The 23,533-nt window shown below is 48.3% G+C and overlaps 1 protein-coding gene across 1 annotated transcript in view; it reads right to left on the bottom strand.

The window, feature by feature from the left end:
* XYLT1 (xylosyltransferase 1) overlaps positions 1-23,533 on the bottom strand; it is a 342,433-nt gene that overhangs the window by 66,970 nt on the left and 251,930 nt on the right. The window contains exons 4-5 of the mRNA XM_061152915.1: positions 22,766-22,938; positions 21,411-21,613 (exon numbers count right to left, since the gene is read on the bottom strand). Coding sequence (XP_061008898.1) covers positions 21,411-21,613; positions 22,766-22,938 — 376 coding nt within the window. The remainder of the gene's footprint in view (positions 1-21,410; positions 21,614-22,765; positions 22,939-23,533) is intronic.

Genomic DNA, 23,533 nt, shown 5'->3' with positions numbered 1-23,533 from the left:
GAGAACATAGTCACTCTGATCATCTTCTGTGTTCTGAGGTTCAGATCAGGAACCCCAGCTGAGAAAGGTTTGGCTGGCACAATGTCTAGCACATAAAGGTCACTTAATATACACAGGGTCAAAGGCTGAATCAAATTTCTGAGGCTGTGCCAGGCCTCTGAAATGGAACTGGAAGCACATGAAGGCTGACACCTGGGCAGGTTTCCAGCTGAGATGAGTCCAGCTGAGTGGCAGCCTGATGCACCATGGTCCTGCAGGGACATCACTCTGCATCGGGTGACTGGTTTAAAGCTTGCCTCTTTGCTCCCTTGCTGTGTGACCTTGTCAGTTACTTTATCTCTCTGCACCTCAGTTTCCTTATCTGACTTGGACAAAGACTTCATGAGATCACCTGTGTAAAAGGCTCAGCCCAGTGCCTGGCACACAGGAGGTGTTTGGTTATCTCAGAGCTCCTGTTGCTTATTCCCTCTGAAAGAGGGGAAGGATGGCTGGCTGGCTTCCCCAGGCACACCAGTTACAATTCATCAGGGCTTTCCCCAGGGGGACCCATGGCCCTTGGGCTATTTACAAGACCCAAGAGTTCAAGAACAATGTGGCAACAAAACTCTTTGTGGTTGGTTCCCAAAGAACTGAGGTTGGTTGAAAAAGGAAACCCAGATACAGACGCTGAAATCTCTCTTTTCCTACTTTATCTTCTTGCTGTTTCTTCCTTTTCTCTTAGTAATTGAACCACATGTGTTAAAAGTCACACTAATACCCAGAAGAATTGAGAACAGGTGTTCAAACAAAACCTATACACAAATATTCATAGCATCATTAGTCACAGAAGGTAAAAAGAGAAACAACTTAAATGCCCACTGATAGAAGAACAGGTAAAGCAAATGTGGTCTATCCACACAATGGAATATTACTGAGCCATAAAAACAGAACAAGATACTGACACGTGCTCTAACATGGATGGACCTTGTAATCATGATGGTCAGTGAAAGAAACCAGGCACAAAAGATCATACATTGTACAATTCCATTTATGTGAAATGTCCAGAATAGGTAAATCTATAGAACGAGCAGATTGGTAATTTCTGGGACTGAGGAGAAGGGGAAATGGAGAGCGGCTGCTTAGTGGAACAGAGGTTTCTTTCAGGACGATTAAAATGTTTGGAACGAAAGAGCAACGGTAGCTGCAAGACCCTGTGAATGTGCTAAACTCCACTAATGGTAAATTTGATGATAGATGTATTTTATCACAATAAAAAAGGACCAGTGAACGCGCCAAACTTCTAACTAAAAAACAAGTCATTATAACATAGCTACAATAAGAATTGTGCTTGGTATGTTATATTATAAATATTTAATATACACTACTCACTCGATCCTTGAACCACTCCAGAAGGTAGGCAGCAAGAGCTGCATTTTACAGGGGAGCAAACTGAGCTTCTCAAAGTTCGTGTGCATGTGTGTGTGTGTGTGTGTGCACGTGTGTGTGTGAGCATGCGTGTGTGTGTGTGCATGCGTGTGCGTGTGCACGTGTGTGTGTGAGCGTCCGTGTGTGTGTGTGTGTGTGCGTGCATGTGCATGTGTGTGTGTGTGTGCGCGCGCATGTGTTCAGTTGTGTCCGACTCTTTGTTACCCCCTGGACTGTAGCCTACCTGGCTCCTCTGTCCATGGGATTTTCCTGACAAGAATACTGAAATAGGTTCCCATTTTCTTCTCCAGGGGATCTTCCCAACCTGGGAATTGAACCCTTGACTCCTACATTGCAGGTGAATTCTTTACTGCTGAGCTACCAGGCCTCCCCCAAACCTTATCCAATAACAGTGATGATGATGATAATGAGGATGACAACTCTTGAGGATACAAATCCTGTGTTCTATGTGACTGCTATAGATTGACTCTTATTTTGTCTTCCCAACAACAGCATACAGTGGGTGCTGTTATCATCACATATTTTGCAGATGAAGAAGCACAGAGGGGTTAAATTACTCGTGCAGGTTACACAGTCCTCATTCAACAGGAGAAGGAACTTGTACCTGGTCACCTGACCTCAGTCTCCAAGGGCTTCACCAAAGAGGCCTGGAGGATACAGGGCTTGGTCACGGAAACTGGAGGGAAATTGGCCAGCTACAGTGTCCGCCTTCCAGGCCCCTCTCGTGGAGGTGGGGACAGCTTAGAAACCTTACGACCTCAGGGGATCACATATGACATTCAGTCCTCTCCTGGCTGCAAGGGAGCTGGCATGTGGCTGGACAGCTGTGACATGTTGGCCTGCTGGGCCCCCAGGTGGGACTCCTCTGTACCCGTGCTGGCCCCCCCAGTTGAGGGGAGAACTGGCTAAGCCAACTTCAGGACTTACGAGAACCCACCAAGGCTCACTGTTCTTCTGAAATTGACTCTCTGACACTGGAATGTTTTCCATTTTCAAGCTGGAGTGATCTGAAAATTCCCTGAGCCAAAAGAAATAAGTAAAGATAAAAACCTTTCCACTGGTCCTCAATCCAGGAAAAAACCCAGAGATGCTTGTAATAATCATGGAAGTGAAAAACATGCAATAGAGGCAGTGATTCTTTCATCACTTGGGAATAAACGGCATCGGGCGCTTCATCCCAGTGGTGTTACATGTTACCACCCATTTGCTCCTTAATCTCTTACTTCGGCAAGGACTTACTGAGCTCCTGCCATGTGCCAGGCAGTGCACCTGGACCTGAAGATACAACCTAATTGAAATAGATGTTGTTTCTGCACTTTGTAAAACTGTCAAACCAGTGGATTTACACTATTGACATCCTATCATCACATTTACAGATTGAGCACTTTCTCTGTGTCAGACAAGGCACTTCACAGTTCATAGCTTCATCCTCATGGCAGAGGCTGTGACTGTGATGTGAGGCAGGTGACCGTGATGGTTCCCATTTGACAGATGAGGAAAGGAAAGGATAGGCAACCCATCACAACCAGTAAACAGGACGGACTGGATTCAGAGTCTGCTGACTTCCCAAATGCACCCTTTAATCCTTCCATGGCCTCAGTCCCAGAAAATTTCTGCCAAATAGAGATGAGGAAGAGGATTTTTGGGTCCAACTCCAAGTTACAGTGTCTCTCTAGGAAACCCAGTGGCCTGGAGACTAAGAAAACCATTGTGGGGTGGAAAAGCACAGCAGAGTGAGAAAATAACTGTAATGAAGCAACAGGGGGACCAGCCTGATGGAAAGTAATTACCTGAGTTGTAATGTACATATCCACTAGCAGAAATGTTAGCTATTGTATTTCCCCTCCTCCAGCAGTTTGATATAGAAGTTTTATTCCTTCTCCCCGCCCCCCCCCTCCACTGCCAAGCAATTGATTAGGAGCTAAAGCAATCTCATCATGGTACTTTCCAATAAAAAACTTTTCACAGGTAACCTGTTGCATTTAGTATAAACTAGGGCCTTCCCTAGTAGCTCAGGTGGCAAAGAATCTGCCTGCAATGTGGGAGACCTGGGTTCAATCCCTAGGTTGGCAAGATCACCTGGAGAAGGGAAAGGCTACCCACTCCAGTATTCTGGCCTGGAGAATTCCGTGTATTGTATAGTTCACGGGGTCACAAAGAGTCAGACACAACCGAGCGACTTTCACTTTCACTTTCAGCCTTCTTAACATGCCTTTTATGGTCCCACAGCATCTGAGCCAGCCTACTTCTCCAACCTTATTCTGTTGCTTTATCCCCTTACCACATCCTGTCCACCTAACACTCTCTTGACTTACTGCATGAACCACGTTCCCTCACGCCTCAGGGCCTTTGCACATGCATCCCTCCCTGCCTGAAACACACATCCTCTATTTTTTTTCACCCAGCTGGTTCCTTCTCTTCTTCTCAGTCCAAGGACACTTCTCTAAGGGAGCTTTCCCTGATTTCCTTGAAGAGAAAAGGCTGCATGTTGGTTTCCTGTATTACATGCATATGAACTTCTGGCCTAACAATGTCATAAGGATGTAACTATTAAATGGCTTAATCTATGAGGACAGGAATGTTAACTACCTTATTGGTTGCTGTAACTGCATATCCTTGCAAATGTCTGGCATATTCTAGGTGTCCACTAAGCATGTGCTGACTAGTCAGTCAACAGATTGACTATATGAATGGCTCAATCAATTGTGAGGGACCCATATGTGTGTGTGTGTGTGTGTGTGTGTGTGTATGTGTATAACTGAAATCATTTTATTATACACCTGAAACTAATACAACATTGTAAATAAATTATACTTCAATAAAGAGTGAGGAAATAAAACTGATATTTCATTAGAAAGGATTTTGTGGTTATTGTATTGGTTGAAAATTTCTTTCCTTCCCCAAATCAACACTGCAACCTGTGGCAGTCTCATGGGACAAATTATAGACAGGGAGACCAGACACATCTAGGCAGAAAGATGATGGGTAACCAGACACACAAGATTAACCAGATTTACAGAAGGCATAACAGGAACACGTGTCCAGACACTCTGGGAAATCTTTGAGAATTAGCTGGCATTAGGGCATTAGTCAGCAGTTTGCCTGATCAGCCAAGGAAAGATAAATGAGTCTTGTGCTTTGAAGGGGAGAAGGAAGCTGGGGTTAGTACTGAAATCAGTGAGTCTCAGGGCTCAAGGTCATTAACCTTTTTGATTCAGATTGAATAAGGTGGCACAGGGTGAATTAACAGCGCCCAGGGGCACCAGGCATTTCTGATGGGTTTATGCAGAGAAGGCTGAGTGGTAAGAACATGCAATCTGCTCTGGTTGATACATACTAGGGGGCCAGATAGACCTACAGTAATGGAAGCCCCTCTGTGAACAAACTGCCATGTCTCTGGCTGGCCCCAGTCTCGCAATACTGACAGATGAGATGCATTTCACATGTTGCTTCCTAGCTCAAGTTCAGGATTGGTAAAACCAGGCAGGTTGGAGAAAAATAAAGTAAAAGGAGACTGTTGTTTTATGTCAAGTTCAGCTACCCCTGGCTGTGTTGGAGTCCAGGCCAGGCTCCAGAGGAGGTTGACCAGAAGGCCTTGGGAATCTTGCCCACTCTTTATCCAGGGTCCTGAAAGCTGAAGCAAAAAGTCCATCTGAGACTTTTTGTCTCAGAATCATCTGAGACAATGCAGGAAAGGTTGTGCCTGGGAAGATGGGTAGGTGCATGGGCAACTAAATTTGCAAAGGCTGAGACAGGTCTGGGCAAGGCCATTATCTGAAATGTGGGAGATCCAGCAGAATGGTCTAGTGCAGGGATCTGTGAACTATAGCTCAACACATGTTTTTATAAATAAAGTTTTATTGGAACACCACCATGCTCATTTGTTTACATACTGCCTATGCCTGCCTTATTGCTATAGTGGCAGAACTGTGCTACTGTGACAGAGACCATCCGGCTCGCAAAACCTAACCTAAAATTAATAAATATTTCATTTGCTATCTGCCCCTTTATAAAAAGGCTTTGTCGACCCCTACCATTATGCTGTTCTTCTTTTTTGGTCATTCATACATACCTTGTCTGCATACTACTGTAAACCATCTGGCTCACTGTGGCTCAGACTTGGGAAGCCCTGGCTTGTGGTTAAAGTCAGGCAGGTCTACGTCTGAGCTCCTCTCTCAGGAGATGAGTGACCTTGGAAGAGTCCTCATGTCCCTTGTCTCTCAAATGGGGAGGATGAGGTCCTACCTCACCAGACGGCTGGCGAGACTACATAAGACCATCGAAGTATTTAGCACAGCACCCTGTGCACGCTTGGGGCGGGATGAATAGAGGCAGGGACACCTGGGGGGAGTGGGCACCTCCTGGCAGATCGATTCATGACAAGCAGCCATCACCTGGTTTTGCAGTCATCCCTCTCAATGAAGCCAATCTTGGACACTGCCCTGTTGCTGAATGGCTGCACCAAATCCCGGCAAAGCAATTTGGATTAATGGGACCATTTAGCTGTAGGTGTCCAGAGAATGCATTGTTTCAAGTAACTTGTTAGAAACTTCCCCAGGGCGGCAAACTTTTAAACAAAGATTGACTCTGTAATCAAAAACTGCTTGGCCTTAAACCACATTCCCGCATCTCAAAGAGCACAATTACACTCAGGAAGGGGTGGCGATGTTTGTGCCCCTGGCTGGGCTTGCCAAGTAATGTTGACTGATGAACACAATTAAACTGCACCAAGGAGACACTTTCTCTGGAGGACACAGGAGACAGCCAGAGGCTCTTGGGGACACAATTTCCATTCCTCCTCTACAAGGGAACAGAACACTGATGTGGGATCCCACTGAGGCCCTGTCTCAGGAAGGCTGGCTGCTATCACCCAACCGACTCCTCTTTCCCATTCTTCACTTTCTAACTAAGCAGCATTATAGGCACTAGGTCAAGGCCAAAATGTGGGCTCCAGATGCTCAGTCTGGACCAGCTAGGGCTGCTTCACTTCAGATGGGCAGGAGTGAGCAGGAGGAGCAGGGGACTTTGCTCTCAGCCTTGGCTTCTACCCTGTGACAATCGCCCAAGCTGTGAACCCATCTAGATGTCAGAGCTGGCATCTGACACTTTTTGATGTACCTGGAAGGCCCCTAGTGGCCACCAGTTTGAGTTTGGTCAGGGCAGACTACTTGAGCCTGGGGATGGGTGGGAGAGGTGAGGTTGAAGAGATCTATAGGTAGAACTTTGGAGGAAGTTTCCACCTTGAACCTTCCGGAGATTGCAGCTACAGTGGCCCAAGAGTGTTACTGCAGCCCACTGCGGTCGAGAAGGCTGATTAACACCAAGGCTCTTTTCAAAGAGCCGTGCAGCAGGAGGGGATGATGGGGCCCAGAGCTGCTCACCTACCCATGCATCCAGACACAGCTCAGCTCCAGCGAAGAGCTCTCAACTCTTCACTCTCTAGAGATCAGTTTGCTAGAGATCATGTGTGCGCGTGCCTGCTCTCTGTGAGCCACATTTCTATTTAGTACAGGGGTACAGAAGGGGTACACCAGGGAAGACCCTGGTGGCTCAGACAGTAAAGAATTTACCTGTAGTGCTGGAGACTTGGATTTGCTCTTTGGGCCGGGAAGATCTCCTGGAGAAGGAAATGGCAACCCACTCCAGTATTCTTGCCTGGAAAATCCCATGGACAGAGGAGCCTGATGGGCTACTGTCCATGGGGTCACAAGAGAGTCAGACATGACTGAGTGACTAACACTGTAGCATCATAAATTATAGGAGAGAAGGAAGCAAAGAAGGAAGTGACCACAACAAAGGCCTGACCATGTTTTTGGTCCAGAATGAATAACTGCTCAGGATTTTTTGTTATCATAATAATAATGAGATCCATTTTCTGGTCACGTGTGACAAATGCCCAGCTCTGCACTGGGCCCTGTGTTTTATTATCTTTTACTATAATGATCCTAGGAGGAGAGTGCTGTGGGGAGAAGGCTCCAGCCTTGTCTTCCGTATCAGGCCCCCTTCTGCCCATCTCCTTAGGTTCACCCAAAGGGAAGAAAGATTGGCAGTATGATGACTCAGTGCTGGGGCATGATTATTAGCGGGCTGGGTTACTGTCTGGTGAAAACTCCCAGCTGGATTCCACTACATATATACATATAATTTTATTTATTTGTGGCTGTGCTGGGTCTTTGCTGTTGAGCAGGCTTTTCTCCAGTTGTGCTGAGTGGTGGCTACTCTCTAGTTGCAGTGTGAGGTTTCTCATCACGGTGGCATCTCTTGTTGTGGAGCTTGGGCTCTAGGGCACTTGAGCTTCAGTACGGCATGTGGGCTCAGTCCTTGCATGTCCCAGCCTCTAGAGCACAGGTTCAGTACTCGGGGCACACAGGCTTAGTTGCTCCGCAGCATGTGGGGTCTTCCTCAATCAGGGATTGAACCCATGTCTCCTGCATTGGCAGGCAGATGCTTTACCACTCAGCCACTGGGGAAGCCCTCCACTACTTTTTTCTCATGCTTCTTGCCTCAACTCCGGGCTGCACCTGGCCACTTGGGGCCAGAATCAGTCATATTTTTTCTTGTCTCTTCCGTTCATGCAACTAGGTGGATGCAGGAAGCTAAGGGCTCCATGGGAGGCCTGAGCACCTCTCTCTCCTCAATGCCATCACCACAGCTGAGCATCTTGGACCCAACGTTTAGATGGTGGGAGGGATGAACATGAGAATGACGTGGATGCCAGGCCTGAGCCTCTGTGTCCACACTCAGCTGGGTAACAGCCTGCAGAGCTGGACCTCAGGCAGAGCTTGGATTCTCACCTGGCTGCTGGTAACGTTATCGTCTCCCTCTTACAGGTGAGGAAATCGAGACTCAGGATGGTCGGATCCACCTGTCCTGGGATCGTGCAGCTAGTAGGGGATGCAGAAAGGATTCAAACCCAGGTCAGGATGACGTGGAGTGATTGCTCATGTGCCCTCACGGAGAGAGTGATGGCTCAGAACACGCCGGCATCATTTCGTTCTGCAGTGGCACAACTGTGCACATTTGGAGGGACGGCAGCCATTTGGTCTTAATTACGCTGCTTGAGGCTAAGGTTTAAGTGAGTGAGGATTCCATTAGCACCACAGTTTGGCAGTTCAGGGGAGGGGTCTGGAGAGTCTGAGATCCAAAGGGACATGACTACAAAGGAATTGAAAGCAAGGCATTCCCAGCTAAGGAAGGACAGCTGGTTCCTCCCTCCATACTCAGAGCAGACACAACTGGTAAAGCCCAATCTTCCATCAGCCAGAGGGGAGAGCCCATCCGGAAATGGGACCACCCTCACTGTCATGGTCACATGGTAGGGTTTGTACTCTTGTGATTGGCTTTTTCCCTGGGTGGGGCGGGTCCACTGCCAGCCAGCCTCTGGGTGAGGCAGTTGGGCAGAGTAGAAAGATGTTGCATTTGGGTGTCAAGCTGCACCTGCCTTCAAACATAGGTGTGGCCCCTGCCAAGCTGTGTGACTTTGGTTGGGCAAGTCACTCACACCCGCTAAGCCTCAGGGCCCTTCTCGATGCCAACCCTCTGAGCATGCTTTGAGGACCAAAGCAGAAAGTGATGACTGCTCAGCAGCTGGTAAATGCCAGTGGCTCTGGAGTCAGGTACTGACATGTACCATGCCTCTCCTGGTTATTGGGCACTTCTGCCTCCTGGCTTCTCTTGCAGATGAAGGGGAAGAGGATTTAGATGGGAGAAGAATGAGTGGGACAGCTTCGGTCCAGAACTGGAGCAATACAACCTGCAGGTGAAGAACTCAGGTTTCTTTTTCCTCCAATGATGAAAGAAGTATGGATGTCAATCCCAGCTCTGATCCATACTGGTTGTGAGACAAAGGGTAAATTCCTTAACTTCTCTCAGCCTCAGTCTATACATCTGTAAAATGGGATGCAGCCATAGCATCTACCTTCTGGGGTTTCTGTGACTTTAGATAACACGCGGAAATCATTTGGCCCAGGATCCTGAACACAGTAAATACAGCTGCCCCTCGGGATGTGCAGGGCATTTGTTCTAGAACCCACTGCACATGTACCAAAATCCAAGGATGTCCAAGTCTCTTACAGTCAGCCCTCCATAATTGTGGGCTCCAGATCCAGCTGACCTGGATGCGAACTATGGATACAAAGGCTGACTGGACTCATGAAATTCTAGCTAATATCATCCATGGGAGTCTGGAGAATCTTGAAGGGCTTTCCCAAGCATCTCCTTTGAGAGTCCACTGCTGACCATTTTCTGTGTTGGGCAATGACTCAGATGGCAGCAAGTAGAAGGAAGAAAATGAATGATGATGATGAATAATGAAGATAATAAAACCCAAAGAGTTTCCATCTAGCCACCCCAAAACTGGACCTTAACCCTATCCATTGGGCCCATGCTCATCTAAATCCCTGCTGTCATCAATAAAAGGGGTAGAAACTCTCCTCCTTTATCCCATTTGACCTTATAAGACATGCTGTTTCTCTAGAAAGCCCTTGAGAATAATCTCTACCTGTACTTACGTGTGAGAGGGAGGCAGGGGAAGATAAGAGGCTCTGCAGGGCTGATCACCCACACCGTGGGCCACTTGGGCTCACATTCAAATTCCCAGGATACACTTGGATGTGTGATTAGAGCATCCCAGAGTGCACAGCATCCCTGCTCGTGGCCTCTGGTGGACAAGCCACAACAATGAAAGTTTCCTGAGAAGCAAACATGTTCAATGCACTGGATAGGAAGATGCCCATGGCTGGAAACATCCCGTCTGTGGACATGTAGACAGCTTCTGCCAAGAGGAAGAACTATGAGATCTGAGGAGGGAGGAATTAGGAAGAAAATACCTTACCAAACTCAATGCATGGTCAATGTGGGATGCTTGAGACAATCAAACTGGCAGAGGCTGGAGATCACATCTGTCTCTGAACTGGTAGCATCCACTCTCTTATTTTGCTCAGAGCAGTGTATAATTCTCTCAGTGGAAGCATTCTTGCCACACAATAAGGTCCACCAGGGCAGGAGTTTTCTTTTAATCATTTTGTTCACTACTCCAACTTGAGCAACAAGGATCATGCTGCTTAATACATTATTTGCTTCCATTTAAATTAAAATCAAACCACATTTACAACTTGATTCCTCAGTTCCACAAAGCATATTTCAAGCTCTCAATAGCCACGTGTCTGGTGTCTGCTGAGCTGGAAATCAGCACAGTAAGTCCTACTGGACAGTGTAGGTCTAGAGCACTGCCTGGAATCCAATAGGATCTCGATAAGTATGTGATGGATGAAGGAGTGAAGGAATGACTGAAGGGCTGGCCAAAGCCAGGGCACACACGACTCAAGATAAAACCATCCACCTCCTTTCCCCAGCACTCAGCACTTTTCAGTAATGAAAGAAGAGATAGCAGCCAGCCAGTGAACAGACATTATGACTGAAAAGTATTTCAGCCTCAGGGCATCCCTTGAGTGAGAAAAGTCATGTCATTCTTGCCTTGAGTTCTGCCACCTTCTGCACTGCTTATGTGAACTCCCTACATTCCCCCAGGGACGTCCTTCCTTATCTACTTGAGCCAACACAGCGTTCCAGCCCAACTTTCTGAGGAGTTGGTGCTTCTCATCTGTGTCCCATGAAAACTCCAGCCTCGCTCTGTCCAGGGGATGCTCTGGGTTGGTCCTCGCCTCCAGAAAGCTTTTAGAGCTGTCTAGCCAAAAATACAGCTCGGGAAACCCAGGACAGCAGCAAGGGGGAAGCAAACTGTGTTTCTGGAGGCAGGAGTGAGCTCTGTCAGGCGAAAAAAATAACAGGGCTGAGGAAATGATTATTTTGCTATTAGATGCAAACAAAACTGTTAACGGCGTAATTACAGGCATGTTTTTCCAGTTGCCTCATGACCAACAGTGACAGCAGATACAGTCTTTCCAACTTGCCTATTATCTGGGTGGAGCTTTCCCTGGATGGTGTCCACCTGGGCTTTGGGGTCTCAGGAAAGAGGGTGCGCATCTCTGAACACCCACAGAATAAAAGCAGCTGGATGTTGAGAACATGGTCAGTGGGAGAGATGGTTGAACCCAAAGATCTGGTGTTGGGCTCCCAAATATGACCTCCCATGAAGTACTGAGGCTAACACATTTTCTACCCTAACACTCACCTTGCTATTGATTACTGTAATTAAGGGTTGAATATCTGTGTCTCCCCCAGATCAGTGATCTGCTGCTCCCCTCTGCCGTACCTCCACGCCCTCTTTTGCACAGTGGGACTCATTTCAGGACTTGGTTTTAAACCTCACTCCTTAAAAGCACCTCATCTAGGTTGATACAGAGCCCCTGTTTGAGTTTCCTGAGCCATATAGCAAATTCCTGTTGGCTAGCTATTTTACATGTGGTAATGTAAGTTTCCATATTATTCCTTCCATACATCTCACCCTCTCCTTCCCTCTCCCCATGTCCATAAGTCTATTCTCCATGTCTAGAGGGGTGGGATGGGGAGGGAGACGGGAGGGAGGTTCATATATCCTCAAGGAAGGAGATATATGTATACCTATGGCTGATTCATGTTGAGGTTTGATAGAAAACAACAAAATTCTGTAAAGCAATTATCCTTCAATTAAAAAAAAAAAAAAAGCACTTCATCTTCCTGACCATGCTCCTTAAAGTGGGACCTCCTCCTTGCCTCCCATCACGGCACCCTGACGTTATTGATCAACAAGCTCTCCATTTCTCTCATAGACTGTAAATGCCCTCAGTGAACGAGCAGATCCGTTCCTCTGCCACAGCTCCCAGTCCCCAGCACTCAGCCACTCAGGAAGTGAACTGCACATCTGTTTGAATAGATGATTCTATTTTGTAAGCGGTTCCCAGAGAGGGTGGTGGCTCTGGCCTTTCCATATGGCCCTGGAGAGGCTGTAGCTGGTTCTCAGAATCTGGCTCAGACTATGTCTTCTTGGGGGACTCTGAAGACCCAGGTGTGAAGCAATGACGGTCTGACTTGGGCCAAGGTGGGGGAATCACAGCTGAGAATGCAGACGGGAGCGGTGTCAGGGTTAGGATGAGAATGCGCAGGCCTCCTTGGAACAGGGAGATGGAGGCCACACGCTTCCAGCTGCTGGTGAACAGGTGGTCCCACTCAGAGGACGGGGAATTAGAAGGGGGAGCTGATGTGGATTGGGAAGCAGTTCTAGAAGCATCATTTGAGGGCCATGATCCCATGGGGAGACAATTTCCTGGGGCTAACCTCATGTGTCTACTGAGAGCTATGTCTGCTACTCAAAACTTCCAAGGGTTCCAGGGCCCTTGTTTTGGGAGCTCACGCTCCTTGAAAAGAATAAGAAGCACCTTGCACTACTATCAGAAAGAAAAGAAAAATACATGAGCAAGGATAGAGGGAAATCAGAACCCTTGTGCACTGCTGATGGGGATGCAAATTGGTACAGTCGCTATGGAAAACAGTATGGAGGTTCCTCAAAAACTAAAAACAGAATTACCATATGATCAATAATTCTGCTTCTTGGCATATACCTAAAAGAGCTGAAAACAGGGAGGTGATGAGATATTCATACACCCATGTTCTTAGCAGCGTTATTTACCGCAGCTGTAAGGTAGAACCCACCCAAGTGTCCATCAGTGATGGATGAGTGGACAAGCAAGACGGAGTCTCTCCAGACAAGGGAGATTTATCCCCTCTCAGAAAGGAGGGGAGTTGTGGCACCTACTATGACATCAATGAACCTTGAGGACATTCTGCTAAGTGAAATAAACCAGTCACAAAAAGAAAAATACTGTCTAATTCTACCTCCAGGAGGTCCCTAAAGTAGTCAAATCCATAGAAACAGAAAATAGAATGCTGGTTGCCAGGGCCTGGGGGAGGGGAGATGGGGAGTTTCAGTTTTGAAAATGAAGAGTTCTGGAGCTTGGTGATGTCACACTGTGAATGTGCTTGACCACTTGAAAATGGCTAAGATGGTAGGTTTTAAGTTATGCACATTTTATCACAGTTAAAGCCAAATGAACAAAGAGGAGTCTCTAGCACTTTCTTTCACAGTCCTTAGCTGGCCCGTCCTGCCTCATGGTCAGTCCTCTTCTAAAACTCTGGCCTCAGGCCCCCGGCCATTCTGGGTCCTTTGTGCCAGCTGTCCTCCACAGGTCTCCTGAGAACAAGGCTGTTTTGTGCAGATGGGGGGCCTGGGCCCTACACACGAGCAGCTGCCGGGCTCTCTGCCTAAAAAGCTAAGATGCTGCTTGGATTCAGGAAGCTCACGATGGCTTCTGAGACCCCTGCCTCTGCCTGAGGTTTGGGGAGGAGGGCTCCCCAAATGTGGTTCTACAGCAGCAGCAGCAGCAATCACCTTCTTCCTCACAGGCCTCCCCCACCGGCCCCGTCCCCTCCCCGCTGTTATCTCACAGCAGCCAAAATGGTCTCTCCACGTTGCAAATAAGGTTGAAGTTTTGAGGTGTCAGTTGCTCAGTCATGTCTGACTCTCTGAAAGGGAAAGGGAAGTCGCTCAGTCGTGTCCGACTCTTTGCGACTCCATGGACTGTAGTAGCTACCAGGCTCCTCCGTCCATGGGATTTTCCAGGCAAGAATACTGGAGTGAGTTGCCATTTCCTTCTCCAGGAGATCTTCCTGACCCAGGGACTGAACCCAGGTCTCCTGCATTGTAGGCAGACGCTTTACCATCTGAGCCACCAGGGAAGTCCCTGACTCTCTGAGACCCTATGAACGGTAGCCAGTCAGGCTCCTCTGTCCATGGAATTCTCCAGGCAAGGATGCTGGAGTGGGTTGCCATTCCCTTCTCCAGGGGCTTCTCATTAAAACTGCACAGCTCCTGGACTAAGGATTCAACCACCGGACACGGGATCAGAAATCGCTGCAGGAACTGGCTGGACCATCCTCCCTGGTGGTAAGGCACTCTGGCTGATTGGGTTTCAGCCACATCGGCTTTCTTTTAACTCCTCAAGCCTGTCAGGGGTCCTCTTACACCTGGGCCTTTGCTTATGCCATCCCCTTTTCTGGAAAACACTGCTAGCTAAGCCCTACGCATCTCACACACCTCAGTTCACGTGCTGCCTCCTCAGAGAGGCCACCCCGAACCCCAAGGTACAGGTGAGCGTCACTTGCTAAATGCTCTTTCATCTGTCCTTCCTTTCAGAATATTTGCCTCGCTTTGTGATCACATGTTCACTCATGTGATCTTTCTGGTTAGTTTCCGACTTCCTCTATCAATAACGAGGGCTGTCGCACAGAGAGTGCTTACTGGGTGCTAAGCACGTTCCATACATTAATTCATTTCTCTCTCTAAGCAACTGTATGGGGCGGTGTTGTGGTTGTACCCATTCTACAGATGAGGCAGCTGAGGCCCAGAGACATTAAGTGATATTCTCAAGTCCACGTTGACACAGCTAGTAAACAGAAGAGCTGGGATTCAAACCCAGGTGATTCAAACCACTAGGATAAGGGCAGAGACTAACCATGTTTCTCTTTCCCTTTGGACACCTGGTAGCCAGCATAGTGTCTGGCACCTAGTAGGTGGTGAGTAAGTATCTGCTGCATGAATGAGTGAAGTCAGAGAAGCCCCGTCTTCTGCTCTCACCTGTGGAACCATTTTCAGCTGGCTTCACAGGTAGGTCTGGGCTTTTTTCTCCCCAAGACACCCTTAGGTTGCTTTCAGAGGGGCTTGGATGGTGAAAGAAGAAAGGAGGGAAAAAGGGAAACTCAGACCTCTGTCCCTAAGCCTTCATCTTTCCATCTTCAACCCCAAGTCTGTCTCAGCCAACCAGAATCACTGGAAACTTCTCTAAAGGAACCAGGCGGAGGAGTGTCAGGCTGAACGGGGAAGGTCACCAGGCTTCTGTGGACGAGGGTGCACAGATCGGCACCCCTACCCTGACCCTGGCATCATCAGAGCTCAGGCAGTAAAGGTCCTAGTATCAATGCTGTGCAGAGGCCCATATGATGGAGTTGCATCTTCTTAAATCAGATGAGGTCCTCACCTCAGGTTGTAGGGCACAACCCAAGCTGGCCAAGAGACAGGGCTTTCAGGGAGCTCTTAAGAATCCTGGTTCTACCACCTGATGAGTGGGTAAATAAATTATGGCACAGCCACACGATGGAATAGTATACAGCCATAAAAGGATGAAGCACTGGCACAGGCTGCAACGTGGGTAAAGCATGAACATGGTATCCTAAGTGAAAGAAGCCAATCACAAACATCACACACTGTATGACTCCATACATATGAAACACCCAAAGTAGGCAAATCCATAGAGACAGATTAGTGATTGACAGGGGCTCACGGTGGGACGTGAATGGGGAGGGACAGGGTTTCCTCTTGGGGTGATGAACGTGTTTTGCAACTAGATAGAGGTTCTGGTTGCACAACATTGTGTGTATGTGTGCTCAGTCATGTCCAACTCTTTGTGACCCCATGGACTGTAGCTCACCAGGCTCCTCCGTCCATGGGATTTTCCAGGCAAGAGTACTGGAGTGGGTTGCCATTTCCTTCTCCAGGAGATCTTCCCAAACCAGGGATTGAACCTGCATCTCCTGCATTGGCAGGAGGACTCTCTGCCATTAGCACCACTTGGAAAGCCCGCAAGGTTGGGCATGTACTAAACGCCACTGGATTGAACACTTCAAAATGGTTAATTTAATGTTAAGTGAATTTTATCTCAATTTAAAAAAAAGACCACTGGCTATATCCTTGTGGTCAAGTTCCTCAACATCTCTGTGCCTCAGTTTCTTCATCTGAAAAATGGCCTCCCCGAAGTTATGTGTGGAGTTGCTGTCAGGACCACGGACAGCGCTTTAAAAAAACCATGCCAGGGATGTACTAGGCGCTGTAAGTGCATTTGCTGTGGTTGTGATTTGCTATTAACAACAGGAATTCCTTGACCCACTCGCGAATCAGTGGCCTGACTAGAGGAATGAAAAGTAGGGGAGTGACTATGCACAGATCCACAGTCCTATGCCAGATCCCAGGGCGACTAGACTCTGTGCCTAGATACTATCAAGGGGTTAATTTCCCTGCAAAATTCACCAGGACTTCTAAAACTAATCTCTTTCAACTTTCTTACACACCAGAAGTTATGTAGTAAGGGATGAGGATTAAGACAGCACATATGTTAAAGGCCCTGGCAGAGGGCCTGACTCACAGTAGGTACACAGGAAACGTCTGCTGGATCTGGGCATTTGTCTTACTTGATCAGTGCCATGGAGACACTGGTCTTGGGGATGTTGCAGAGAAGCCCAGACACCTGCTTCCTGTCTGTTTGAGCTGGTTTTTCTGGCTGAGGAGCTGCAGAAAAGCTCTTATGCTCCTGCCCTGGGTCCCTGGTGGTATCTCAAGAGAAAGGTTTGGGTCTATGGTTAAGGGTAGCTTAAATGTCCACACAGGGGGCCCCATAGGGTTAGACCTTGTTGCTGTGAATCCCTAAGAGGTAGAATTAGTAGATTCTAGGTTTTGCTTGATGCTTGCACACACACAACATGCATGCAGACACACAAACCACAGACAGAATGTGAGCCCTGGAGGGGCCATGGACACTTTCAGCCTTTGCATCAGGTTTGCTCCAGGACACAGGGCCCAGAGACAGATGGTGTGGGGTCTGTTACTACTGGCCCAAACCTTAGAAACCAACTGCATAATGCTCTTGGTTTCAACCCTGTCTGTGGTCCATCTAACTGAAAAATGCTAGCACAGTTTCCAGCCTTACTCAGTAAACAGAATATATTGAATAAAAGCATCATGTTCTTTGATGATTCCAAACCTAGCAGGGTCTCGATGGTTGAAAATATCCATTTTCATTCACACACTGGATACATAAACAGCTCCAACCAGAGCTTACGTGGGCCAGGCAGTCACGTCAACAGTGACGTGGGAAGGCCTAGATTCTTTAAACATACTTCCCTTGCATATTCCAAACACGAGGAGAACAGTCTTCCTGTTCATAGATGGGTTGGCTCTCGCCTGTTTCTCTTGAAACATTCAGTCTTTGAGTCTCACTTTGCATTTCCCACTTTTGTAAGAGATGTGAGTTCAAGAACTATTTTTTCTGGTCTTTTCATGGGTGAAGGGAAAAAGGAAAGCAACTCAGTTGATGAAGTCCAGCCTGTGGGGCCAGCACCGTTATACAACTATAATAACTATTGCCTGCTTTTGGGGAGCACTTTCTGTGTCAGGCACTGTGTTAAGGCCCTGACAAGCAAGGTTTCCTCTAATCCTCCTAACTACCCTATGAAATAGGTACCAATACTGGGTCCCTTTTAGGTGCAGACACTGAGATGCAGAAAGCTGAGGCAGCATGTGCCGATTCAAATGGCCCATCGGTGATGGCAGAATCTGCAGCCAGGCTGTCTGCATCCAGGGTCTCAAGGAGGCTACTGGTCAGTAGAGACCAATGAATCTGGCTGGCGGTTAGAGCCAGATAGCTGACCTGGACAGGCGATGTCAAATCACAGACAGCTCAGAGCAGCCAGGGTAGGTGAACGCTGCCCTTGGGTATACACCCAGGTTTTCAGAGTTTCATAGTAGCTTCTGACTTGGGCACTCCCGCCCCTTTGAGAAGGCTCCTAAGTTTGCTCATCCTTCCTGGGAGGGGAGAAGTCGTGGTTTTGGAAGCTACAGATGGAGTGGCAGATGGGAAGTGAAAGTCTATCAGAGTTGCCCAGGATAAAACCATTCATCTGCAAAATTCATATGTTTTTGTGTGGGGCGACTTCACGAAAACAACAGCAAGTGGAACCAGCAGTGCCTGACGCGTGAGGCGCCTCTGGCCATGATGCTGGCAATGCGAGTGGGTGGAAGAACTGGCAGGGGCGGGGGTAGACACGGAAGTGAGGGCCGTGGGAGGCGGAGGCGGAGGAGAGACAGATCGACAGGGATGGCTAGACAACCGGAGCAACAAAGCTAAAAACATGATGACTCCCTTCTCTGAACCCCCAAATGGGTGGGGCACATGGTCTGAGAAAGGATTTCTGGACCTTTCTCGGAGATCAGGAGGCTCAGCCTTGGATCCAGCTCGAGGATTAAGAGCTGATAGGTACTGAGCCAAGTGCCCAAACTCTCTAGGTTCCATGACTACAATCTGATTTCACAAAAGTTGACTCATTGGAAAAGACCCTGATGCTGGGAGGGATTGGGGGCAGGAGGAGAAGGGGACAACAGAGGATGAGATTGCTTGATGGCATCACCAACTCGATGGACATGAGTTTGAGTAAACTCCGGGAGTTTGTGATGGACAGGGAGGCCTGGAGTGCTGCGATTCATGGGGTCGCAAAGAGTCGGACACGACTGAGCGACTGAACTGAACTGAACTGAACTGTGTTTACTTGCCAAGGGTCACCTGCAAGTGAGGTAGCAGAACTCAGAGTCTAGCCTTAGCCCTCATATGGGAGTCTGAGCACTCATCTTCTTGGATACTGAAATGCTAGAAGTGCTGATCTCCTGGACAAGCTGACCTGGCTAAGTGACCGCTGTTACAACTGCAACTTGCAAATCAACGCGGGGCCTATAGGGGGCAGCGTTGAGACTTGATGCAATTCTTCTGGGAAAGGTCACAGGCTGGCCCACCTGCCCTTGAGAGGTACTGGTCAAGTGCCACCCCTCCTGACTGAGGCTGACACGACCTCTAAGGCCTCCACGGGAGGTCTGGAGCTGGGGGAGTGGGAATCTTGACCTTTGGAGGGAGCGTCTGACACGCCAGCAGCTGCACTTGGCATTCTGGGGTATTTCTGAACACACTCTTTCGGAATGGAGAGGGAGAAGGCTCCAGCTCACGTCGCCTTGTACTTCCCTATACTCATTTCTCTTCCTCGTTTTGTTTATTAGGTTCCAGCCATGTTTAAATTTCTCAAAGGCAAGTAGTTCATCTCTGACCCAAGTCCAGGCTGTTCTCGCTCTCAGGAGCTGGAGCATTCTCAGCTGGAGGCAGTTTTGCTCCTCCAGAAACACAGCTCCTGGAGGTATCTGTGCTTGTCACAAGTGGTTAGGAGCAGGGACCACTACTGCATCTACTGGGTAGAGGCCAGGGGTGCTTCCAAACACCAGCAGTGAGCATGGCAGCCTCACGGCAGCAAATGATCCAGCCCCAGGTCACATTGGTGAGCTTCCCAGGTGGTAGAGGTGGTAAAGAACCCACTTGCCAATGCAGGAGACGGAGCAGATGCGGGTTCGATCCCTGGGTTGGGAAGATCCCCTGGAGGAGGGCATGGCAACCCACTGCAGTATTCCTGCCTGAAGAATCCCCACGGACCACCACAGGGGAGCTGGCGGGCTACAGTCTGTAGTGTTAAAGAACTGGACACCACTGAAGTGACTGAGCACTCAGGCAATCATATTGACATTAAATTCCAAGAGAGATTTTGTTTTTCAGATATGTTTACTGACATACTTGGGGCTTCCCAGGTGGCTCAGTGGTAAAGAACCCAGCTGCCAAAGCAGGAGTTGCAGGAGGCGTGAGTTCGATCCCTGAGTTGGGAAGATCCCCTGGAGGAGGAAATGGCAACCCACTCCAGTATTCTTCCCTGAAGGGTCCAATGGACAGAGGAGTCTGGCAGGCTATAGTCCATAGGGTCACAAAGAGTTGGACATGACTGACCGACTGAGCATGCACGCATGCACTGAAATATTTATAGATACTACTATATGACCTCTTGGAAATGCTTCACCAGGGCTGGTGGAAGAGGGTCAAGGTCTTTATTGGTATGGATACAAGATGAATTGATTATAGTTGAAACTGCATGATGCAGGGGTTATTATACTAGTCTTGTATTCTTGTGCATGTTTGAGAATTGGCTTGATAAAACACCTTTTATAAGACTCCTTCATCTAGCTCTTCTGGAAATGCTGTACCCAGCACTATCAGAGCAAGGAAGGCCCTCTCCTTCACCCCGTCGACTTCTCCTTTTTGGCCTTTCAATAAGCAAGATGGGAGACACAGTCAAGCAAAGAGCTTCCTTCTTGATAGGAAATATAGTTCACTTTGTTGCCTTTTTCCCTCCCTTTAAAGCGATCTCCAGGGGTTTTCTTTGCTTACACCTCTTTTAAAGAGTAGATCAATGTTTGTGCAAAGGGACAGAGTGGCATCTGAATTTCTCACCGCCCCAGGGCTGCTGCTCCAAAACCCGCACATAATTGCGGCTGAGTAGCCTACAGACCCTGGAGAGGACCTCAAGAGAAGCTAGAGATCTGCAGTTTCAGTTGAAATCTACCAGTCATAGAATGTGGGCAATCAATTCATGTGTTAAAATTGGATAGGAGCCAAACAAACCAACCCACGGGATTACAACAGCCCGGAGACGCCTGTCTGATTCTGCCCAGGCTGTCACACCCCCCTCCCTTCTTCCACTTTGTCCCTTTCAGTTTAACCTTGACCTTCCTCTGCTCCAATCACAGCGTGTGGTTCCCATCTTCCTTTGAGTAATGGCCAGATTCTAGACCCTCCATGATCTCACCTCAGTTCCAGCCACACTGAGCCCTGTTGTTCCTGAAACACATCAGGCATCCTCAGAGCTCAGCACCTGTGCTGCCCTCCGCTGGACCATTTTCCCTGCCTGGGCGGCTCACTCCATCACCATCTTCCATTCTTCTGTGGAAGGATGTTCTGGCCATTCTCATTAAAATTCCACCTCCCCACTGCTCCTGCTGCTCTCTGCCTTATGTTTCCAATGTACCATTTTAAATACTTAGTTTGCGTGTTGTCTGTTTCCCCCATTTGAATGGAAGCACCTCATGGCCAGGGGTTTCAGCCTTTGAAGTGTGTTCTCAAACAGAGCTGGGAAAACCAGGTACTCAAGAAATCTCTGTTGAATGAATGAATGAGTGAATGTTCACATGATTCTCAAGCACAACGTGGCCCTCATGTAGAGAGACCTTACAGAGACAGTGGGTAAGCATCTCAGAGGCAGGAAGGCTCCTCCAGACGGGAGGCAGGCTGCTTCTGCCTCTGGCTTCCCAGATATGACAGGGGAAGCAGGACCTCAAAGCAGGCTGGCCAGGGCCGCCTTACCTGATGGGGTAGTCAGCTGCGCTGAGGTTGATGAAGAAGTCCCAGGGCCAGTCGGTCATCTCCAGAAGGTCCCGCATGGTCTGCAGGTATGTGGACAGGAGGCTGGCTCCCCCCCAGATGGTGGCCATCCTCCAGGGCGTGACGCGGACGTTGCCGTACTGCCTGGCGAACTGAAGCACTTGGCGATGCAGGTAATTGGAGCGCTTTCCCAGGAGAGGAAGGGTGACATTCAGCAGCGCGGAAAACACCCCAGCCCTGCCCCTTACCCCCTCTCTGTCCCTTCCCTTCTAGGTGACAGGGCTTCCGAACTTTGCCACGTAACTGATTCAGACCCGGGGTGTCTTTCTTCTTTATTATACAAACTTCATTATTTTTAAAGTATTACTTTAGCAATTTGAGGTGCAGATTCCCTGGTCCTGCCTCTGCATTACTGGTTCCCCAGGTGTAGGCTGGTGCCTGGGAGTCTGCATTTTTCTCTAAGACTGATACATATGGTCTGAGGATAACAAGCTAAGTAATATGGTTGTATATAATATGGTTGCATCGCTGGTTCAGGAAGATCCCCTGGAGAAGAGAATGGCTACCCACTCCAGCATTCTTGCTTGGAGAATTCCATGGACAGAGGAGTCTGGCAGGCTAAAGTCCATGGGGTCACAAAGAGTGACTAACACTTTCATTTAAACCTGATGAGTATTTTGAAAGGTAGAATTTCTCCACTACCCTCTGGCAGGCTTGCTAGAATCAGATTTTTGAATAGGCATCCCCTTTGTCTTCCTGACCAAAGACATAATCATGTCATATCAGCAGACCAACAGAAACCTCTGGAACAAGATGCTCAGGGGTCAGCAAACTGGTTCCATGTTTTTTGTGGGGTTTTTTTTTTTTTGGTAAATAAAGTTTTATTGAAACAGTCACACACATTCATTTGTGTGTTTTTATGGCTGCTTTCAGGCCACAATGCCAGAGCTGATTAGCTGTGACAGAGTGTATAGACCACAAAGGCTGAAATACTTGCCCCCTGGCCCTTGATGGAAAAAGTGGGCCCATCCCTGGGTTAGCGATCCTTATAGAGTGGCAGGCACTGCGTTGGGCAGGACCGTGAGCAAAAGAGGCAGGAATGACAGTGTTCATGGAGGAAGTCTAAAGTCACAGTTGGGAGCTTTGAAACCAACACCCACGTGCGTGTGCACACACACACACAGACACACACACACACAGCACTTCAAGACCAAATGGTCTGGGGGAGGCGGCTGCTCAGCCTGCAAGGCTCCCCTGAAAGGGACGCCGGCGTGGAGAGGGGGAAGACACAGCCCCAGAGAAATGCCAGCACGGGGCGGTCAGAGCGCGGGCCTCACCTTGTCCACGTGGATGTAATAGAAGTGGTCCTTGTGGTAGATGGCCTTGAACATGCGCTGCAGCTGCCGAGAGGCGCGGCCGTGGACCACCAGCACGAAGGCGATTCGGACCGGGTTGGCCAGCATATACTCCACTGAATCCTCGTCCCACTGAACGTTCTTGTTGGCTTTGCCTGGGAAAACCAGAGAGATCGCAGAGGTGGGGTGAGTTCGGCTGTCCTCAGGGCGTGTTTCTCTGATGCTTCTTCCCGGGACTATTTGAGGGAAACAGTAGTCATATTGGTCCCTGAAACTGGTTTCAACTTAATCAAGCAAGTCCTGGACCCTGACTCTGTCCTGGTAAACAGGAGTGGGGGCCCCTGAGGAGCTAAAGACATGGTTTCCGTCCCCAGGGAGCCGAAGAGCACTGATGGAGACACGTGTACACATATTAAAGCCGGAGGAGATGAGCCACGTAAGAGGTACATTTCTGAGCCACAGAGGAAGGAGCAGTTAATTTCAATTTGGGAAATGTTAAGATACACGTGCTGTTTTTGTTTGTCCAGAATCTACTCTTGTTTTTCCTCCTAACAGCCTCTATTTTGTTTTTTCTTTTGTTGTTTTTTTTTTTAATTGTGGAAAGAACAGATAACCTGATAACAGATAACCTCTTAACACATGTTTAAGTGTTCAGGATAGTAGTGTGGATTATAAGTGATAGCTTACGGTGAACGGTGTGTCGGCTTCGTGATCTCCGAAGAAAATTTACCTTTGGAAACAGGGCCCAGG

Source organism: Dama dama, chromosome 10 (assembly GCF_033118175.1).
Source record: "Dama dama isolate Ldn47 chromosome 10, ASM3311817v1, whole genome shotgun sequence".
NCBI lineage: Eukaryota > Metazoa > Chordata > Mammalia > Artiodactyla > Cervidae > Dama > Dama dama.
This window is presented reverse-complemented; position numbering and strand designations above follow the sequence as displayed.